Raw genomic sequence first — 21513 nt, 5'->3', positions numbered from 1 at the left:
AGGCCAACTGACGGTAGAACTTGCATACTTACCAACATTCACACCTCCCACCCTAACCTAAGTATAACAACTAGGGATGCACAATATTATCGGCACCGATATTTATCGGCCCGATAATGGGAAATTAATGTTATTAAATATTTATCGTTTTTATTACATTTTAGCCGATAATATGAAGCCGGAAATATTTCTGGTTCCGGTTGACGCGCTCATGATGTTGCGTCTGCGTACAGTCACGCAGTGTAGAGACGAGAGCGAAACATGTCTTCCCCGGTGTGGACATTCTTCACAGTTTCTGAGGCAGATAGTGCGTTTGCAATTTGCAATACATCGACAAAAGTTCGGAGAGGAGGGCAAAGGTCTACGAGTTACAACACAACGAATCTCATAAGTCACCTTAAGATTCACCATTGCAAGCATGCTGTATGGAAGGAATATGATTTTGGCATTGAATACAGCGATGAGGGAACGAAAACAGTTAACAGAAACGCGTGTCGCAGAAATGCTTCACGCGTGTCGTATATGCACATAATATGCGCACAATGCATATATGGGCTACACCACTCGCATACGAGAGCCCAGCCCTTTTCAGTTGCTTTATTAAGCATACTAGTGTAGCCTACTATGTGCCTTGTGTCATTCTGTTTATCTGCAGACTAAGCAGCCATTTGGCACTAGTTTCTGTAAAAGTTCTATAAAACTTTTGGTTCTTTAAAAGTCTTTATTTTTGTATTGACTGATGCACTTTATTTATTTATTTTTTGATATTTTATTTATGCATTTTCAATTTACAGGGATAGACAAGATGCACTTTATTTTTGACACTTTTTTGATCGAATTACTCTTAGGTGAGCCTTTTTTGTTTTCATAAAAGGAGGCCAGATCTTGGCTAAAAAAAGCATTGTGCACTGTCTATAACAGATTCTGTTTGTTAGAGGAAATAATAAATGAACATTTGAAGAGTCAGAAGTGTTGTCTTTGTTGTGTTAACAATAGTGATGTAAGTTAGATTTGGTGAGATCACTATGGAATATTAAATCATCAATCTTTGCTCACTACATAGCCTTTCTTACCTTCAGGTGTGCATGAACTACAGGTTATCAACTGTGAAATTATATCTGTTCTCATATCGGTTATCATATCGGTTATCGGCCACGAGAAGCGGGTAAACATCGGTATCGGTTGGAAAAAAATGCATATCGTGCATCCCTAATAACAACGATGTCACCGTTGGTGATGAGGGTGTTGGCCACTTCTCTTAAAAATACATACATCGCGTGTATGTGAGTCGAAGAAATTGCCGCTCACAGAGAAGTTTATTTCATGCAAAAAAACCTTGTGATATTCATAAACAACATGCAGTTTGAAAGTACCAGTAGGCTACCAGATACGATGTTGTATGCACATTTTTTATTTTATTTTATTTATTGACAAAAAAATACAATACATCGGCCAAGCAATGATCCTACTTGTAATTGTCAGGGATAGAGCGATAAAGTCTGTGACTTGTTTCCGTCGCTGTCCCTGGTGTTAGAGACTTGCTACGTGCTCGCGTGAACACAGGTTCTTCCATCTGCGCTCGCCTCCCGCTTCGACTGTAGACTCAAGTTAACGCGCGTGCAGAAAGATGCCACGAAACTAATGTCCGGTAGCTTTCTTTCAAGGTAAATAAAAGTCCCGTAAAACTATTTCTCGCCGTGAGAAATAGAGGTGCGGCATGAGAACTGGTTGAAATGCGTGAGTCTCACGGCCAAAGCGTGAGACTTGGCAGCTCTGTTTGACACTATTTTACATTCCATGGAAATATAATCAGACACTTTCTCGTCACAATAATAACGACCAATTTGAACCAACTTGCTCTGTTAGAACACTCAGCAATTATATTTGCGTTTTAACTTGCTTACTTTCCATCTGCAGACATCTCACCCTGCAAAAACTCTCTCGCGTCGCGCGCGCACACTCGGGCACAATCTCGCGGCTCGCCCCCCCAAGGCAATGGTAGGGGAAACACTGCACACAGACACCTACACACACACACACACACATACACACAGATGCACACACACAGATGAACGCATACACACACAGATGCACACACACACACACACACGCACACACACACACACACACACTCATAGGGCTTTCACACCGGCAAAGAACCGCGTTCATACCAGTGTAACCTGAACCATCCGCGTCATCAACGATGGGTGATGAAGGGGCGGGATAAACAAACAAAATTCACAACTAGATGGCAGCTACTTCACTGGAAATGAGGATAATATCTTCCACTACAGTATCTGAAATAAACACAATTTTCTATGAAACAAAACAAAAGACACTTTCTACACGCATTCTCTTACTAATCAGCTGCTCCGTTACTGGAATAGAAATGGCTTACGAAATTCGCGTTCTTGCATGTCGCGCGGGTGTGTGCGTGTGTGTGTGTGTTTGCTGAGCAAGATAAGAGGAAGGAACCCTAACCCTAACCCTAACCCTAATGAAACTTTTGATATTGTTTTTGATCACTAATGATTAGATTTAGATTAGACTACATTTTGTCTACTTCCTCCTTGCTGGTCTCCACTGGTCGCAGCCATGTTGTTTATTTGCGACGCACCGACGCACATTACGCAAGTCGACGCGTCGTCCCAGCCCTACTACTGACCACGTGTCGAGGTGTCCCTGGGCAAGACGCGGAACCCCAAATTCCTCCCAATGAGCGGGTTGGCACCTTGCCTGGTTGCCTGCCGCCATTGGTGTGTGAATGAGAGCCATTGTAAAGCTTTGGAATAAGGCGCTATAGAAGTCAGTCTATATAGAAGTCCATTTACCATTTATTGTAAACAATTGATCTACTGTCTCCAGGTGGAAATCTGACATGTTCGATAGACCCGGGAACACACAGCAGTGAAACACACATTGCACTGTGTCTGGCTCAGCTGTAAATCCCCTTGGTAACCAGATACCTGAGACAATTATAGCAGGCTCACTAGTGGGTGACACGCCACCAGCATGACTCTGGCCAGGGTTCCCTCTGGGCCTCAGGGGACAGCGTGGTTGTGTGTAGTGGAGCCTTCAGGGACCGTGGCGTTGAACGTGACCAGTGGACATCAAGGCCACGAGTTTGACAGAAGAAAATAAACTGCTACAAGAAGGAAAAGTAATTGGTCTTGCGTTGAGAAGTCAGTCGCACTTGTGAAGCGGTTCTTATTGTAGTTGAAAAATGTGCTGTTCATTTATTTAGAACGTTATATGAGTGGTTGAGTGGTTGGCTCACTGACCTCAGCCGGTCTAAACAGGGCAGCTCTCCCCACATCTCTCCTCTCTGGTACCTCTGTAGAGACATGAAGTCTGCAGCACTGTGTTCATCACAGTCACCTACTCGTTTACACTTTTGGCATTTAGCAGACGTCTTTATCCAAAGCGACTTACAACAAATACATTTGACTAAGAATCATCTATCCACCAGTCCTAGCAGGAAAAAGTAGTCTATGCTTTTTCAGAGGTTTGGGGTCTACGTCCGCCCATTACTAAAACTATTATTGTTGGCCTTTATTTGCACTTACAGTAGAGACGAATGGCTTGTTTGAGATTAGCACGTCAGAGCGTGTGTGTGGAGGGAGCTGAGCCCCGCCCTTCGTGAAACGAGGAGACAAGCGGACAAGCGTGGCAGCAAAACGCACAGAGGAGAAACATTAAATGAGGGTGCACATAAATTAGGCAAATGACACAGAATAAACATATTCCGACCACATAATAAACATATTTCGGCCATATACAACTGGGAGAAAAATATTATTATAAAAAAAACAAAAAACTGCTATGCTTGGGCCTGGGGCCATTTGCAGTTGTTGTGCTAGAAGAAGGAAGAGATTTATTTATTTATTTTTAAACTCTGTATTTGTGTCACAGTGTCTGTATTCTTCACCACCACAATGGTTTACTGGGTTTTTCACAGAACATTCTAGTACCCAATGTCACGATAGAAAAGTATACCATCGTTAAGTATTCTGAAATTAACCAGAATGAATAAAAAACATTAAATAATTGTTTTTTTGTTTTTTTACAGCACCCTCGTTCCCAGATAAGATGTCTCCTGTCAAAGCCTTCACCATGAAGGACTATGAGAATGTAAGTGTTTTTAAAAGCTGAGGGTTGAGTGTATACACTGAGCATGGAGCAGTCTAGTCCTGGTTCTGGCCATGAGAGATTTACAAACATTCTAGATGAATCTTCTAAAGAATGCATGCACCCACGCTGATCCCAGCAGCTGCTTTTAATAAACCTTATTCTCTGTCTGGACAAACTGATATTCTGCTTTTAATAAACCTTATTCTCTGTCTGGACAAACTGATATTCTGCTTTTAATAAACCTTATTCTCTGTCTGGACAAACTGGGGAGAATCACCATACATGGACATTTACTGTACCAGTATGGGGGAGTGAGAGAAGCCTGAAGGCTGCATTTCATGCTCAGATTTCCCCCAATGCTGGCTGGCTGATTAGAAGACTCCAGCCTCCCCCAGCCCCAGATGTGTGTTGTTACAGGCCCGCAGCATAATGATGCACAGTCTGACTAACCACCCCCCCCCCCAGCCCCCCCCACACACACACACACACACACACACACACACACACACACACACTCACTCCCTCTCCCCTTCCCTCTAACCACTAGCACTCAAAAAGGGCAAGCTTACAGTACTGTGCTAGCTCCCCCTCTCTCTACCTTCCTCCACTGAAGTATGGCCAGTAGCTGCCTTTTCTCCAGGATTAGATGCTCAGCTGCTCTCTGTCATTTTGACCTCGTTTATTTGGATTATTGTTATCTACTACAAAAGTCACTGAAATAAACGGTCCTGCCTTCCACAGAAGAATCAAATGCATCTTTAAGTGTGATATTTATGTCCAATAAAGCTTTCCTTCCCACTCCAAATGAGAGATTATATAAGTGTGTGTTCCTGCTCTGCCCACAGCAAATTACCGCTCTGAAGAAGGAGAACTTCAATCTGAAGCTGCGCATTTACTTCATGGAGGAGCACAGGCAGCAGAGATGTGACACGTCCACAGAGGACGTTTATAGAACGGTGTGTGTTTATTGTGTGTGTTTATTGTGTGTGTTTATTGTGTGTGTTTATTGTGTTTGTTTATTGTGTGTGTTTATTTGTGTGTTTGTTTGTGTGTTTATTGTGTGTGTTTATTGTGTGTGTTTTGTCGGTGGGTGGGTGGGTGGGTGGGTGGGTGTTCCATTTTCCGTAATTCACAGCCTTTGGTGTCATAATGTCATATGTGACTCTGTTCTTCCTAATGGGGATGTAACAGTAAGAATGACCACATGGTCCCAGCCCTGCATACAACAGGGCTTTGTTCCACCCTGACCTCACTGCCCTGGTGCCCCACAGCTGCTTAGAGCCCAACATCCCCACATTGATCATTCCATTTTCGCATTACCGTTTCGCAGTCTTTTCCAGTTCATGCTATATAATAGGGGTGCAACGGTACACAAACATTTCGGTTCGGGACGTACTACAGTTTTAAAGTCACGGTTCGATACGTTTTCGGTACAGCAGGATAACAATTCACAAAACATATACATTTGTGATGTAGTGCTCAGTTACTGTAATTCGGTGGCCCTAGATGTCCACACATTGGTTGTGAGATCGATAGCAGGTGCCTTGGATAAGTCGTGGACAACTGTAGTTTGTGCTTGTTTACAAAGAGCTGATATGATTTGTGTGTGTTTAAAACCTGTGTTCTCCCCAACGGAGTATGGTCCGCTGCTATAGAAACACCTATGGCGTTTGTTATTGCTTTGGCCTGGTCTGAATTGTTAGAGAGGCTAGAGAGAGAGCTTTGCTCCGATCCACCTGTCTTTGTCCATCGTCATTGTAGGTAACTGAGAAACCGTAATTTTCCCTAAACTAAACTACTGACAAACTCTCTGTAGTTGTGTTTCCATACAAGTTAAGCGAATTTCGGAAATGTGAATCAAGCTGTGTGTTTCCATAAAAGTTAAGCGAATTTTGAAATGCAAATCATGAAATGTGGAGCGTTTCCATTAACTTGGTTGGAGCGAATAAGCTAGGCTACGTAAAACGTCATTTCGTCAGAGTATTTCGTCAGTATTTACATGTATGTAGTTTGATGTAAAGAACTCTCCCAATTGCAATGCAAAAACACATACGAAATATTTTTAAAAGTACAATAAAGCTTTATTTCTTTAAACAAAGTGTGGTGTGCATCTCCAGCAGTGCGATATCTGTAAACATACTATCTGTAGTCTCTCCTCTCAGGGTTGCCAGATGGGATTGACAATTTCGAGCCTAACCAGTCTAAAAAACGCTAAATCTACCAAAAACCAGCCCATCTGGCAACCCTCTCTCCGCTGCTTCAAACTCTTCCACTTGTTGCGCAAAATGGGCCAGGGTTTGTCAGATTCACATAAGGCAAAAAACCACTGCAAGCGAGCGTATCGACTTTGTGCGAATTAGAGGTGATTCGCATCGAGTGAAAGCGAATCAAGCCGTTTCCATAAAATTTCTCATGCGAATCATCTCAAACTGATGCGAATCAGAATGTTTTATGGAAACGCACCTTGTGACATGTGTGCGCAACTGCGCATGCGTACTGGCTGAGGTTACTTCAAAGAACGCTGCATTCGTTTGGTACACATGTGTACCGAACCGAATCACCCATACCGAAGATGTTTGTCACAAATACGTGTACCCCTACTCTATAATTATTCACCTGTGTTTGAGCATCAATTCACTAAATGTGTTTCATTGTAGCTACACGCATCCCAAACTATAATGGGTGAAGGACTTGTTTTTTTGTAGGAGATTTGCTTCTCTAAACACGTCTTGCAGTAGGTAGCGTTTGGTTGCACTTCACTCAACGGTACTGTTTCCAGAATATCTACTGGCTAGTTATGTTAACTATGGGTGCTTTTTGGTGTAATCTGAGAATGGAACAGCATGAGAATGAATCAGGGTTTGACTCTACTTGATTGCCCCTCCCAGAACATTGAGCTGAAAGTGGAGGCGGAGTCTATGAAGAGAGAGCTGGCAGAGAAGCAGGATCTACTGGTGTCGGCATCGTGAGTACAGTCCACCCATGCTGTCAATCGCTCTGCGCAGACGCTGTCTTTTACCCTTCACTTATCACTGATGTCATCACTTAGTTCAACAGTAGTTCTGATTGTCATTAAAATGTAGTCGTGATTGACATTTTGACTTATCAAATTTCCCTGTCATCATCAGTCAGTATCACTAAGCCTGGACAGGCAGTCAGAAATCATCACTGACCGTTTGCATGTTATGTTCCATGTGTCTTCCTCCAGGAAAGCATTGGAGAGTTTGGCTATCAGAGAGTCCAGTGACACGCTGCGTGCCAGAGAGCGTGGCCAGAGAGAGATGGATGCCCTCAGGGACAAACTCAACAAGAGGATTGGTGATCTGGAGCAGGTGAGCTGGGCTAGGAGCTAGAATAACAGCCAAGCTAGGAGTCCATCCTAACATTCATTCACAGGGGTCCCACGGGTCCTTGAAATACTTGAAAGTTTGTGAACTTGAGAAAAAGAAATCAAGGTCTTAAACGTTTTTGAAAATAGACATGGATCATTGAAAGTGCTTGAATTCCCCTCTCTCTATTCAAAAAAGGTTTACTTAGCTCGTCAACTAGTAAATAGGTCTCTGTATTGCTTAACTTTACACATATTTCACGATATATTGTTTTGCTGTGCTTTGGTAGAGAAGGCAAGAGGCCATCTAGTGTTCACACATTCAAGCCTCTCTTTTTAATTGTTGTTTGTGAGCGGATAGTTCCTATTATATCAATTCTCATCCAGGTCTGTCTCAAACTATGCTGTGTTGGGTCCTTGAATTTGAGGGAATTGAGTCTTGAAAGCCATTGAAAGGTGCTTGAATTTGATGTTTCAGAAGGTGTGGGAACCCTGCATTCAGCAAGCATAGTAAATCTATGAATATGTGACAGTCAATTGTTGTGTTATACATTGAAATCTGAAAATAGTTGAAGAAGATATGCTTATTTGAATTTTGGCCCATGTCAAACCAAATAGCGGAGAAAAGAAAGGCAAAAAAACAAAACAAACAAAAAGTTTTTGCGTGATTTGAGGATTGCCGACATGCAGCCCTTTTTACCGTGTTACATATGAGACATGGAATCAATTTGTCGAGCTGATTGGAGAGGTAACAACAAAGAGCCGTAGTATGGGAGGCTCATTCCCTTCTGCTCTGTCTCTCCAGGGTCTGAGGGTGGCCGAGGAGGAGGTGGAGAAGATGGCCACCATTGCAGAGCAGGAGAAGCTGAGGAACATTAACCTGGAGAAGCAGCTTCTGGCTGGCACCTTCACCCCCGTCCCCACCCCCGTCCACGACCTGCAGCAGGCTCTACAGGAGAGGAACAGGTAGCAACGGAGGCAATGCCATTCATTCATTCTGGATATTTCATTAAGTGTTAACCTAGTACGTTTGTAGTAGTAGTTTGGGTATTTGTTCATCTATTTATTTAACCTAAGTAACTGAGAATTCTCCTTGAAGAAGAAAATAGAACAAATAAAATATCGTAGTGCAGTGGGTTTGGGAGGGGTGGTAGCAGTGTTTAGGAGGGGGGTAGCAGTGTTTAGGAGGGGGGTAGCAGTGTTTAGGAGGGGGGGTAGCAGTGTTTAGGAGGGGAGGTAGCAGTGTTTAGGAGGGGTGGTAGCAGTGTTTAGGAGGGGAGGTAGCAGTGTTTAGGAGGGGAGGTAGCAGTGTTTAGGAGGGGGGGTAGCAGTGTTTAGGAGGGGAGGTAGCAGTGTTTAGGAGGGGGGGTAGCAGTGTTTAGGAGGAGAGGTAGCAGTGTTTAGGAGGGGTGGTAGCAGTGTTTAGGAGGGGGGGTAGCAGTGTTTAGGAGGGGGGGTAGCAGTGTTTAGGAGGGGAGGTAGCAGTGTTTAGGAGGAGAGGTAGCAGTGTTTAGGAGGGGGGGTAGCAGTGTTTGGGAGGGGGGTAGCAGTGTTTAGGAGGGGTGGTAGCAGTGTTTAGGAGGAGAGGTAGCAGTGTTTAGGAGGGGAGGTAGCAGTGTTTAGGAGGGGGGGTAGCAGTGTTTAGGAGGGGGGTAGCAGTGTTTAGGAGGGGTGGTAGCAGTGTTTGGAATGGAATGGAATGGACTTTATTTGTCATTGCTACAGTACAGGTACCAAACAACGAAATTTAGGAGGGGTGGCTCCCCTGGTGTTAGGAAAGGGAAAAAAAGAACACATTTTAGAAAAAGCATAAAAGCATAAAATCACAAGAAGGTAAGGAGCTGGTTTACATCAATAAAGGCTATGTACACAATCCACTGTACTATACTGCACAGATAGTCAACTAGGGTTGTCATATTGCACAAAAGTATTTTTTCACATTATTTTAAAGTGTCACAGTTTGCAGGCTTGAAAATGTACATGTTTGTGCCTCAGCACTAGCTGCCATACAATCCGTCCGGACTGTCCTGGGCCCAGAACTTAGGCCTTTTCTGTGTTCAGGGCCTTGACGGCCCTGTGGTAGAAGCAGTCCTTCAGTCTGTTTGTCTTAGCGGCCGGGGTCCTGTACCTCCTGTACGAGGGCAGCTTGACAAAGTGTACGTGCCCAGGGTGGGTCGGGTCCCTGGAGATCTTGGAGGCCCTCCTGAGACAGCGTGTGTTGTACAGCTCCTCCAGAGAGGGGAGGGGGGCGCCGGTGATCTTCTGTGCTGTTCTCACGACTCTCTGTAGCGCGTTTCTCTCCGCTGTTGTGCAGCTGTGGAACCAGTTGGAGATGCCGTAGGTGAGGATGCTCTCCACTGCGCCGTGGTAGAAGGCCACCAGTATCTCCTGCTTGTTGTGTTCTTTCCTGAGGCATCTCAGGGTGTATAGCCGCTGTTGTGCCCTCTTGATGGTGCCTTTTGTGTTGTCCTTCCAGGCCAGGTCATCCCGCATGTTGTGTCCCAGGAATCGGAGGGTTGAGACTCTCTCCACGCTCTCTCCGTCGATGAGCAGGGGCTGGATCTCGGACTTTTTCCTCCTGAAGTCTACGATGAATTCCTGGGTCTTTGACTTGTTTAGCAGCAGGTTGTTAACCTTGCACAGCTTGCTCAGTTGCTCTACCTCATCCCTGTACGCCGCCTCGTCCCCCCCCGAGATACATCCCACCACGGTGGTGTCGTCTGCAAACTTTACGATGTAGTTGCTGGGGTGGACGGGGGTGAAGTCGTGGGTGTAGAGGTTGTAGAGGATGGGGCTTACCACGCAGCCCTGGGGGGACCCAGTGCTGAGGCTGAGGGCTGTGGAGGTGTGGGGGCCCACCCGCACCCTCTGGGGGCGGTCGGTCAGGAAGTCCTTGATCCACGCACATATAGAGTGTGATAGACCCAGGTCTAGTAGTTTGGTCACTAGCCTGTCTGGAAGGATGGTGTTGAAGGCGGAGCTGAAGTCCACGAAGAGCAGTCTCGCGTAGCTGTTTCCCCTCTCCAGGTGAGATAGAGTGGCGTGGAGAGTCGTCGCTATGGCGTCCTCTGTGGACCTGTGGGCTCTGTAGGCGAACTGGTATGGATCCAGGTTGGGCGGGAGGCGTGTGAGTATGTGGGCCCGGACTAGTTTCTCGAAGCACTTCATGATGATTGGTGTGAGTGCCACCGGGCGGTAGTCGTTTAGGCAGCTCACCGTGCTTTTCTTCGGGACTGGGATGATAGTTGAGGTTTTCAGGCAGGGTGGGACGGTGGCCTGGGACAGGGACTGGTTAAAGATGTTGGTGAAAACCCCGGCCAGCTGGTCGGCGCAGTCTCTCAGCACCCGTCCCAGGACGCCATCCGGCCCCGAGGCTTTCCTGGGGTCCACCGCCTTCAGTACGCGTCTCACCTCATGCTCTGTGAGGGTGAGGCTGCTGAGAGCTGGAGAGAGTGGTGTTTGTGTTGTGGTTACCTCCGTTCGCCCCTCGTCGAACCGGGCGTAGAAGGTGTTCAGCTTTCCCGCCAGCAGGGGGTCGTCCTCTGCGGCTGTGAGCCTGTTGGCTCTGAAGTTTGTCATCTGCTGAACCCCCTGCCACATCCGCCTGGAGTCGTTGCTCAGGAGGCATTCCTCAATCTTCTCTCTGTGCTCTGCCTTGGCCGCTTTGATGCCGCGCTTTAGGTTGGCCCTGGTGGAGCTGTACAGCGGTGTGCGCTTCCCTGCGAAGAAGGCGTTGTCCCTCTCATTTATCAGTTTTTGGACCTTCCCAGTCATCCATGGCTTCGTGTTGGGGTAGACCCGGACCCGTTTGTCCACGGTGACTGAGTTGGTGCAGTTCACTATGTGGTTCAGAACCGACGACGTGTACTGTTCCAGGTCCTCATGCTCATATTCCTGCCATAGGGTGTCATTTAGGCAGATCTGCAGTGGAGCGGACCCTTCTGGCCAGGTTCTGACAGTCTTAGTGGTGGTGGGAGCACTTTTCCCCATTGTAGTGTATGCAGGAATCAGGAGGATTGACACATGGTCAGACATGCCTAGATGAGCTAGCGGACTAGCCTTGTAAGCACGTTTGATGTTGGTGTATACCTTATCCAGTGTTTTTTCTCCTCTCGTTGCACATTTTACATGCTGATAGAACTTGGGTAGTACTGCCTTCAGGTCGACATGATTAAAGTCCCCCGCTATGATGTGAATAGCCTGTGGATCAGTGCTTTGTTGGCTACTAATGACGTCATATAGTCGCGCCAATGCTACTTTGCTGTCTGAGCTAGGCGCTATATACACACATGTAATTAGCACCGCGTTAAACTCCCTAGGGAGGTATGTGGGTCGGCATTTAACAGTCAAGTATTCTAGGTCTGGGGAGCAGTGGCTACTTACAGTTTTCGTGTTTAAGCACCAGCTATCCTTCGTCGATATTATGATCCCACCTCCTCTTGACTTCCCGCTACGCTCCGTTCGGTCGGCGCGATGTAGCGTGCGCCCCTCTAAGCTAACAGTAGCGTCCACAATGTTGTCATTTAGCCAGGTTTCGGTCAGAATAATCACACAGCTATCCCCTACGATGCTGTTTTTAGCCACCTGTAGTCTCAGTTCATCCATCTTGTTCGTCAGGGATCTGACGTTAGAGAGGAAAATGCTTGGTAAAGCTGGTTTGTTTGGGCTTCTCCTTAGCCTTGCTAGCAGGCCTCCCCGGCGGGGAGCCACTGGGCGGTAGTCGTTTAGGCAGCTCACCGTGCTTTTCTTCGGGACTGGGATGATAGTTGAGGTTTTCAGGCAGGGTGGGACGGTGGCCTGGGACAGGGACTGGTTAAAGATGTTGGTGAAAACCCCGGCCAGCTGGTCGGCACAGTCTCTCAGCACCCGTCCCAGGACGCCATCCGGCCCCGCTGGTTTAGGAGGGGGGGTAGCAGTGTTGGGGAGGGGGGGTAGCAGTGTTTAGGAGGGGGGTAGCAGTGTTTAGGAGGGGTGGTAGCAGTGTTTAGGAGGGGTGGTAGCAGTGTTTAGGAGGGGGGTTAGCAGTGTTTAGGAGGAGAGGTAGCAGTGTTTAGGAGGGGTGGTAGCAGTGTTTAGGAGGGGTGGTAGCAGTGTTTAGGAGGAGAGGTAGCAGTGTTTAGGAGGGGAGGTAGCAGTGTTTAGGAGGGGTGGTAGCAGTGTTTAGGAGGGGGGTAGCAGTGTTTAGGAGGGGGGTTAGCAGTGTTTAGGAGGGGTGGTAGCAGTGTTTAGGAGGGGGGTTAGCAGTGTTTAGGAGGGGTGGTAGCAGTGTTTAGGAGGGGAGGTAGCAGTGTTTAGGAGGGGGGGTAGCAGTGTTTAGGAGGGGTGGTAGCAGTGTTTAGGAGGGGGGGTAGCAGTGTTTAGGAGGGGTGGTAGCAGTGTTTAGGAGGGGAGGTAGCAGTGTTTAGGAGGGGGGGTAGCAGTGTTTAGGAGGGGGGGTAGCAGTGTTGGGGAGGGGAGGTAGCAGTGTTTAGGAGGGAGGAGGAGGGAGGAGGTGGGTTGAGGAGGGAGGAGGAGGGTTGAGGAGGGAGGAGGAGGGTTGAGGAGGGTTGACCGAATTGTCTCTGAAATTAGAGAGACTTGAGATTCGATTTTCCTTTAGCGACGTTGATGGAATACCCCCCAGGTCACACAGCCTTAACAACAACAAACAACTCATACCAGCAACACAGCTACCAATAACACAACGATCTTTGCTTATATAGTGTTGTTTATTACATTGTTGTTGTGGTGTTTTTATTATATTGCTCTATGTCTTATGCACCAACCACACCAAGTCAATTTCCTGTGTGAGAATATACTTGACAATAAAAATAATTCTGATTCTGATTTCAACAAGATTAAGTTGACTTACTCAGGTTAGGGAAAAGATAGCTCCTCTCACTTAGTCCAAAATGTATTTGACAGTGTCAGAGCTAACCAGGCAGACATAATTGCAGAAAAGTTGAAACTCCACCCAGTGCAAATTGACAGCAATAGCCTTCAAACATAATTGCTTTCAATAGAAACTAACTTCAACTTCAACAACAACAACCACCACCACCTCCTACTAGGAACACAGCTACCAAAAATACAATGATTTAAACAAGATTAAGTTGACTTACTCAGGCTAACAGAAAGATAGCTTTTCTCACTTAATCTAAAATGCATTTTGCCTGTCCTGTGGTCTGTGGTCTCTTTAGTGTCATAGAGCAGCTGAGAATATCAGTGCAGAACCAGGAAGCTGTGATTCAACAGCTACAGAGGAACAGCAGAGACCAGGGGACGGATGCACCAACCACTGACCACGTCAGACAACTCTCTGCTCTGGTTGGCCAAAGAGATGAGGAACTTCAGGTACTGTGGGATTCTTGTCATTTGTGGTTGTGAGTAGAGGATCATGTTAGCTATTATCTCTGTGCACTCTCCCAGTCCAACAGGCAGAATCCTAGCTTGAGATATGTGACAGGGTCTGGTGAAACAGTCCTCAAGTAGGGCGAGGTCATTTTTCAGTGTTTTCCAGATTATGAAAGTGCAGATTGGAAGCTTTCAAATGGTGTATCATACATTGAAATTGTATGACATTTGAATTGTATGAAATTGAAAATAGTTGAAGAGGATATGCTTATTCGAATGTTGGTACAACTCAAACCAAATACCGGAGAAACTCGCTGTGAATCAAAACTCACGCATTTGCTACCATTGTGTTGGCAGCTAATAGCAGCTAAGAAGGAACATCGCTATGAACATCTAACTGCATATTTAGCTCATCACAACATGCTGATAGAACATCAACATGCTAAAAACACATAACTACACATAATTAGAGTATTATTATGATTAGATAATTACACAGTCCTTGCTTTTCAACACGTCCTAAAACGTACATTTGTTTATAAGCCATATATCACTTACCCAGTAGCCTGAAGCAGGACGGGACGTGATACAGTGAATCCAATTCACAAATGATAAGTATATATAGTGATCCTAAAACTGTTGTTTGTTATATTGAGTGGGCTCTTCAACACTTACATTTTTGTAATATGAAAAAAACGATTTACCTTTTGAATCGGCTTTGAATTGCCGACATGCAGACCTTTTCACCAGACCGTGTCACATATACCTGGATGTGTAACTCACAGGGATGGAACAGTTCTATCTCTATGCTTTTGCTCCACACTCCATTGATATCTGTTTGTGTGATTGAAAGTCTAACATGAAAGTCAGTGGAATCACACACACAGATCTCAAGTTTGATTGGTCCCTCAGTGAGTTCCAGTGGGAGGCCTCCTGGTGTGATGATGTGTGTGTGTGTGTGTGTGTGTGTGTGTGTGTGTTCTGCTGCCTTACAGGCCCTGAGGGAGGAGCTGGGCAGAGAGAAGGGCAGGACTGAGAGGCACCAGGAGGTTGGTCTGCCTTTATTCAATGTCTCTGTTGGTTCCACACTGATGTCCTGCAGCTTCTCTGACCTCTAGGGGCTCTGGAGCGCTGGAACACTAAACCATGTGCAAAGACCGCTTTGGTCGCTCCGTTATCCGTTTCCAACATTTGCAGTGCAGTCCTCTTTGTAGAGGAAAACAGGCATCTTCATGTCATATTCAGTTATCACCACACCCTCATTGCTGGAGACCTGCCCCCCTCCACCTATACACCAAACTGAAACTTTGCTGAATGGAATTACCAACGCTGCCACTTAGTGTTTAGCAATGATCTTTAATGGAAGCAAATTGGAGCCGTAGGAGTTTGAGTGTTTGACCTGCGTTCACTTATCTCCATGTGATTGGGGTTATTGTACAGCTCCTTTATTTTCAGATGGGTCACAGTACACCCTCCAGGCATTAGCTATCCACTCATCTGTCTCCTGTGTTAATGTGTAAAGTCGGTCAAGTACACACGCACACACACACACACACACACACACACACACACACACACACACACACGATACAATGTGTCCTACTTTGCTGTGTGACACACAACAGACGTAGTCTATCACTCTCAGGAAGACCTTGCCTGTGGGTCTCGAGATGAAATGCAATGGCATGCTTTATGTGTTAAGCATTTGATTTGATTTGATTTGATTTTATTAATTCATGCTTGCAGTGGAGCCAAGGCCCCACTGAAAAACTGCAGAACTTACATGACAAGCGATAATTCATACATGACAAAAAAATATTAGCAGCGTACACAACAATTTTAAGGTTAAAAATATTTCAAGGCGGCAAAGCAAGGGCAGGTAGCAGTCATGGTAGCCATGCTGTGTTTTTTGTGGGTCTAGATAATGTCATTGTACATAGTGTTGTTCCGATACCATTTTTTGATCCCGATACCGATACCTGACCGTGCAGTACTTGCCGATACCGAGTACCGATCCGATACCACGGCGTTTGAAAAAACAAAACAAAAAAACATGTTTTTTGAGCCGCATACTCACCTCGATGTAAAATTATTGCTAACACTTAGTCTGGCACTGCTCAAAACCTGAAGATGTTCCAGTTAAGCAGCATACTCTCAATTAGGGATGGGACGATTATCGTGTTTATCGTTAATCGCGATAAAAACACCCGCGATAACTTTATCGTGGAGAATTTTAATTAGTTGAATAATCGTCATAATCGTTTTTTATTTTTTTTATTTTTTTAATTTTTTTAAATGACTGGACTTTTTAAATAGGCACTACATTTGATAAACACTGCTTTGTCTGACTAGTGGTCCCCAGCTGATGACCCAGTTAGGCCCACATAGGTGTTCAGTGAGGTGTCACAGCACACCTGTTCTAAAGGCACTGTTGGAGGTGCGTCAGGCAGCAATGCCCAGCAGGAGTACCATCACCTGTATCATGATTTGATCTGTCTGTTTTTATTGTATGTATTAATGTATGTGACCTATGTGTGTTTTTTGTTGTTGTTGTTAATATTTTTATTGAGTTTCACAGAGACATGTACACAACAGGACATAACAACAACAACTAGTATCCGTGGGGGAGGTTATTGTCCCATTAATAGTAGAAAACTAGTTTTGCACTTTGTTATGCAGTACATTGTCCATAAACAATAACAGAACATGTTCTTTCTCTTTTCTTTTTTTTTTAAACAAACTAACAAACAAAAAACAAAGACAAACAAAACAAAACAAAAACAAAAAAACAGGGGGGGAGGAGGCCATGTCACATATCAGAAATAAACAGAAAAGAAAATGACAACAAATGCCATAATATATGGGGGGATCACCCCCATCGGAGACAGCATCCATGTCTTACAGTCCTAAACACAGCGGCAGCACAACACCAGCACAGTAAATAATATTGTGACCCATACATTGTAGATCTGTTACACATTAGTCTTGTGTACTTTCTTGAGTGTAATCCACCAAACCTTTCATTACAATGGCAGCCAGTCTGGTACCAATATAATCTAAGAACGGAGACCAAATCTTATAGAATGTCTTTATCTTACACTTATACTTATATGTCAGATATTCCATAGGAATCATATCAAAAATTACCTTGTGCCATCCAGCTATTGTAGGCGGTTTGCAGTCTATCCATTTCAGCAATATATTTTTCCTTGCACAAAAAGTGAGGATACACAGAAGTCTTTTGGAATGCATACTTTTAAGTTGTTTGTCTGGCAACCCAAACAATAGACACATGGGGTCCTTATCCAATGTAACATCTAGAATTAGATGAATTTTATCCACTATACCTTTCCAGTAATCATCTATATATCTACAAGTCCAAACACAATGAACAAAGCTCCCAACCTCGGTAATACACTTTGTACACATTTCCGATTTGTTATGATCCATTTTATGTCTAAGTTGGGGAGTAATCTGCAAACGTTGTAGTAGTCTAAATTGCGTTTCCTTCGTCCTATTACAGATTGAGATGTCGTTTGCCGATTGCCATATTAGTGACCAAGTTGCTGCATCAGTATTAATGTTCAGGTCATTATTCCAGTCTTTGGGCGTAAATGCAGGTTTGCCTTTATCATATTTCGAAAGTGCTCTATACCCAAGCCCCAGAATGCCTCTCGTCTTTCCAGCAGAGACTATCTCCTCCAGCGGAGAGGGTTGGTGACAGAGGCCAGTGTCTTTTTGGCTATTTAAAAAACTTCGTATCTGAAGGTATCTGAAAAACTCATTTCGTGGTAGGTCATATTTCTTACATAATTGGTCAAATGAAAGTAGTATTTCCGTATCATATAAATGTCCGATAGTAACCATCCCTTTGCTGTCCCACCGCTTGAAACCCCTATCCGTGGCACCAGGGGAGAAGTCTATGTTGCCCCAAACTGGCGAGAGGGAGGATGTAATAATCGTATGTTATAAATAAATAGTAATATAATTGAGATTTCTCACATGAGCCGCGCGTGAATATCCTCACAGAAATTTGTCTCGCGCGATTGTTCAGCCTGCATGGGTAACGTGACTGTCAAGTCAGCCTTGTCAGTCAGTCACTAACGTATGCTAGCCTTCTCACCATGGCTGTACGGCCCCGTGTCCATTGCCTCACCTTTCCAGGGTTGCACGCAGGCTTCTATGCATACCTGCAACTAGTGTTCCTTCAGAGAGAGTGTTTAGTGCCAGTGGGCACATACTCACACCTCTCCGAGCACAGCTAAAGGCAGAAAAAGTGAACATGTTGACATTTTTGCACTTTAACCTATCTTGAAGCTTTCACGTCTCTAAGCCACAAGGCTAGCACTCAGTTTGATGACAGAAAAGTGTCAGTGTTCAAGTTTTGTTTGACAGTATTTTTTTCCTTTATTTATGCAGTGATACCTTATAATTTATCATTACCTTATTTAAGATTTTATTAAAGATTTTTATTTTTGTCAAGATGTTTTTAAAATGATGTTAATGTTATTAACATGATTCAATAAAAATACAACAAAATCTAAGTTAAAGTGATTACAGTGTGTTTTATTGGCATTCTAAAAAAAAGTTTCTTCTTTTTTTTTTTTTTTTTTTCATTCTCGCGATAATATCGTGGATCGCGATTATTTTGCCCACGATAATCGTGACATTACATTTTCTAATCGTCCCACCCCTACTCTCAATTGCTTCTGCAATTGCTTCACCAGTGTGGGACCCCTTGAACTCGTTTGCATGCAGCACAACGCTTTCCCGGTTGTATGATTCGGAGTCCACCCAGTGAGCAGTTAAACTAAGCAGGGACAGTGGGGAGACGTCGCTGGTCCAAATATCCGTAGTGAAGCTGATGGCCTGCACCTTTCCTAGCTTATCTGAAACATGCTCAGTCACCTTCTTATTGAGGGCAGGGACGGCCGTCTCCGTGATGTATTTGCGACCTGGTATTTTGTATTTAGGTACAGCGTGAGCCATAAAAAGGCGGAATCCCACATTGTCAACAAAGGAGAGGGGCAGGTCACAGAGCACAATCATTTCAGACATTTTCTCAGTCATCTTTCTTGCCATTTCACTCGTCGCATCCCACTGGTCCTTTTTATGGAATGAGCTACTCAGCGTTTGTTGTTTTGGTCCATCCGTTCTCTTGCTTGCTGTCGCAGCTGCAGTAGATGACAGAAACTCTTTGTGCTCTTTAATATGTTTTGCCTTTAAATGCTTAATTAAGTTGCTAGTATTGAAACTGGCAGCTTTAGTGCCACCCCTCGACACATTGAGACCGCAAATTGTGCATTTAGCCGTTGTACACACCGGACTATCCACCTTGAAATATCTCCATGCGTGTTTGTTTTTCCGCGATAGTGAAAAGCTGCCACGCCATTGGTTGAGAGCAGCTGCTCTGGGCCAATAGCGTTCCAGCAGAGGGGCATGTCTGGGCATGTCTGTGTTAGGAAGGCTGTGTCAGGCTTCGTGCTGCGCAACGTGCTGCGTTTGAACAAGAGTTTGGTATCGGGTGTTATTATTTGTTAGTACTCGCCGATACCGATACCAGCATTTTTGTGCGTATCGGTGGCCATGCCGATACTAGTATCGGTATCGGAACAACACTAATTGTACAGCCTAACTGCAGTATGACGGGTTGAGTTTTTCAGCCTGCTGGTCTTGGCCTTTGGTTCAGCCAGCTTGTGCTGGTTCCTTAATGTCCTGGCAGTGCAGCTGCCTCGTGTTGGACGTAGCAGGTCGTGCAGAGGGTGTTGCTCGTCATGCATGTTCCTGACCAGCTTCACTGCAGCCTCCTAGCTCCTGGTCTGGAGTGCTGGTAGTAGAAGCAGTTTTTCTCAGTATGGCTCTCTTGACTCTTTAAGTGCTGTTGGTTTCTCTGTGTGTTTTCTGTTTTGTTGTGGAGAGCCAGGGGCTTTGACATTTATATCATATCAGATGAAGCTGACTTCATTATTCGATAGCCAGAGTCAAGCCTCTCCTCAAGAAACCAACCCTTGACCCGTCCTCTGTCCACAACTACAGACCGGTATCCCTTCTCTCCTTCTCTTCTAAGACCCTTGAACGCGCTGCATCAAACAACTGACTGACTATCTCCGTCAGAACAATGTCCTGGACCCCCACCAATCCATGAGCCATGAGTTCAAATCCCACCTGGAACGCCACACCACGTGTGCTCCTGGCTACATCTCATTGGCTTTGGTGTCCTATAGACGGAACGGGACAGAATTGTGAACCCCACCTACCTAACTCATGACCTTTCCTGGAACTTGTCAAGCGCTGACTACTCTCTGGGCCCAGGTTACTGTGTTAATACTGGAGTTCCTCTCTGGGTTCTTTATGAGGAACTTGTCTTAAAACCCCTAACCTATTGGACTCAGGGCCATCAGTTTGTGGTCTTTCTGTCAGATTAGTGGGTTTACGGTGAGGTGCGTATGTGTGTGCGTGTGTGTGACTGACTGACTGAAAGGGAAAGGGACAGACCTGGCATCACTGTGCTCTCCGGGTTGGTGAGATGAAGCAGCAGGAGACAAGCAGAGATGAGATGACCAGACAAGCAGAGATGAGATGACCAGACAAGCAGAGATGAGATGACCAGACAAGCAGAGATCACCAGACAAGCAGAGATGACCAGACAAGCAGAGATGACCAGACAAGCAGAGATGAGATGACCAGACAAGCAGAGATGACCAGACAAGCAGAGATGAGATGACCAGACAAGCAGAGATGACCAGACAAGCAGAGATGAGATCACCAGACAAGCAGAGATGACCAGACAAGCAGAGATGAGATGACCAGACAAGCAGAGATGACCAGACAAGCAGAGATGACCAGACAAGCAGAGATGACCAGACAAGCAGAGATGAGATGACCAGACAAGCAGAGATGACCAGACAAGCAGAGATGAGATGACCAGACAAGCAGAGATGACCAGACAAGCAGAGATGACCAGACAAGCAGAGATGACCAGACAAGCAGAGATGACCAGACAAGCAGAGATGAGATGACCAGACAAGCAGAGATGAGATGACCAGACAAGCAGAGATGAGATGACCAGACAAGCAGAGATGAGATGACCAGACAAGCAGAGATGACCAGACAAGACTCCCTCTAATCTCAAAGCTGTTTAAGGAGCACAGCCAACAACAAAGAGGGAGCTGGTTTCTACCATCATCGCACCCAAACCATCCCCTCCAGCCTCCCAGGGAGCCACCTACAGTATGAGGGACCAACCTAGAGCCTGTCCTTGTCTGGGAGGGACGGAGGATGGGGGTCAGTGGGGATTACAGGGGCAGCAGCAGCTGCAGCAGCAGCCAGAACTAAGATGACCACTGTGGTCCCAGGGATTTGGTCTGATTAAATGTGTGATGCAGAAGAGAGAGGGAGGGAGGGATTAGCAGTGGCTTAGGGCTCAGTCCTCCTCTCCGTCACTGAGAGAGGCAGACCTAGTCAGCTGTGTCATGGCTGGCAGGCTTACGACAGCAGGACAGAGGAGAGTTTGTGTGTGTGAGAGGCTCTATATCTATGGAGCCTGTTTGACGTTGCGTGTGTCGTGTCGCACTGTAGAGAGTGAGCGGAGGGCGTCATGAGGGACCCGTGTCGTCTGTGCGGGGCACGTACGGTGGGCGGCCAGTGCCGCTGGATCTTCGGCTCCTCGGGGAAGGGGAAGCTCCGGGGGATCCTCTCTCACGTGCTGGGTCGGGAGCTGA

At 45.6% G+C, this 21513-nt stretch overlaps 1 protein-coding gene across 1 annotated transcript in view; it reads left to right on the top strand.

Annotated features, from left to right (window-relative positions):
• Window positions 1-21513, top strand: part of cdk5rap2 (CDK5 regulatory subunit associated protein 2) — a gene marked incomplete at both ends in the record, with an annotated part of 69150 nt that overhangs the window by 7522 nt on the left and 40115 nt on the right. Inside the window, 7 exons of the mRNA XM_080529367.1 lie at window positions 4070-4131; window positions 4977-5087; window positions 7020-7096; window positions 7340-7463; window positions 8265-8425; window positions 13639-13792; window positions 14788-14841. Coding sequence (XP_080385493.1) covers window positions 4070-4131; window positions 4977-5087; window positions 7020-7096; window positions 7340-7463; window positions 8265-8425; window positions 13639-13792; window positions 14788-14841 — 743 coding nt within the window. The remainder of the gene's footprint in view (window positions 1-4069; window positions 4132-4976; window positions 5088-7019; window positions 7097-7339; window positions 7464-8264; window positions 8426-13638; window positions 13793-14787; window positions 14842-21513) is intronic.

This window comes from Nansenia antarctica (genome assembly GCF_963989245.1).
Source record: "Nansenia antarctica genome assembly, chromosome: 4".
NCBI lineage: Eukaryota > Metazoa > Chordata > Actinopteri > Argentiniformes > Microstomatidae > Nansenia > Nansenia antarctica.
This window is presented reverse-complemented; position numbering and strand designations above follow the sequence as displayed.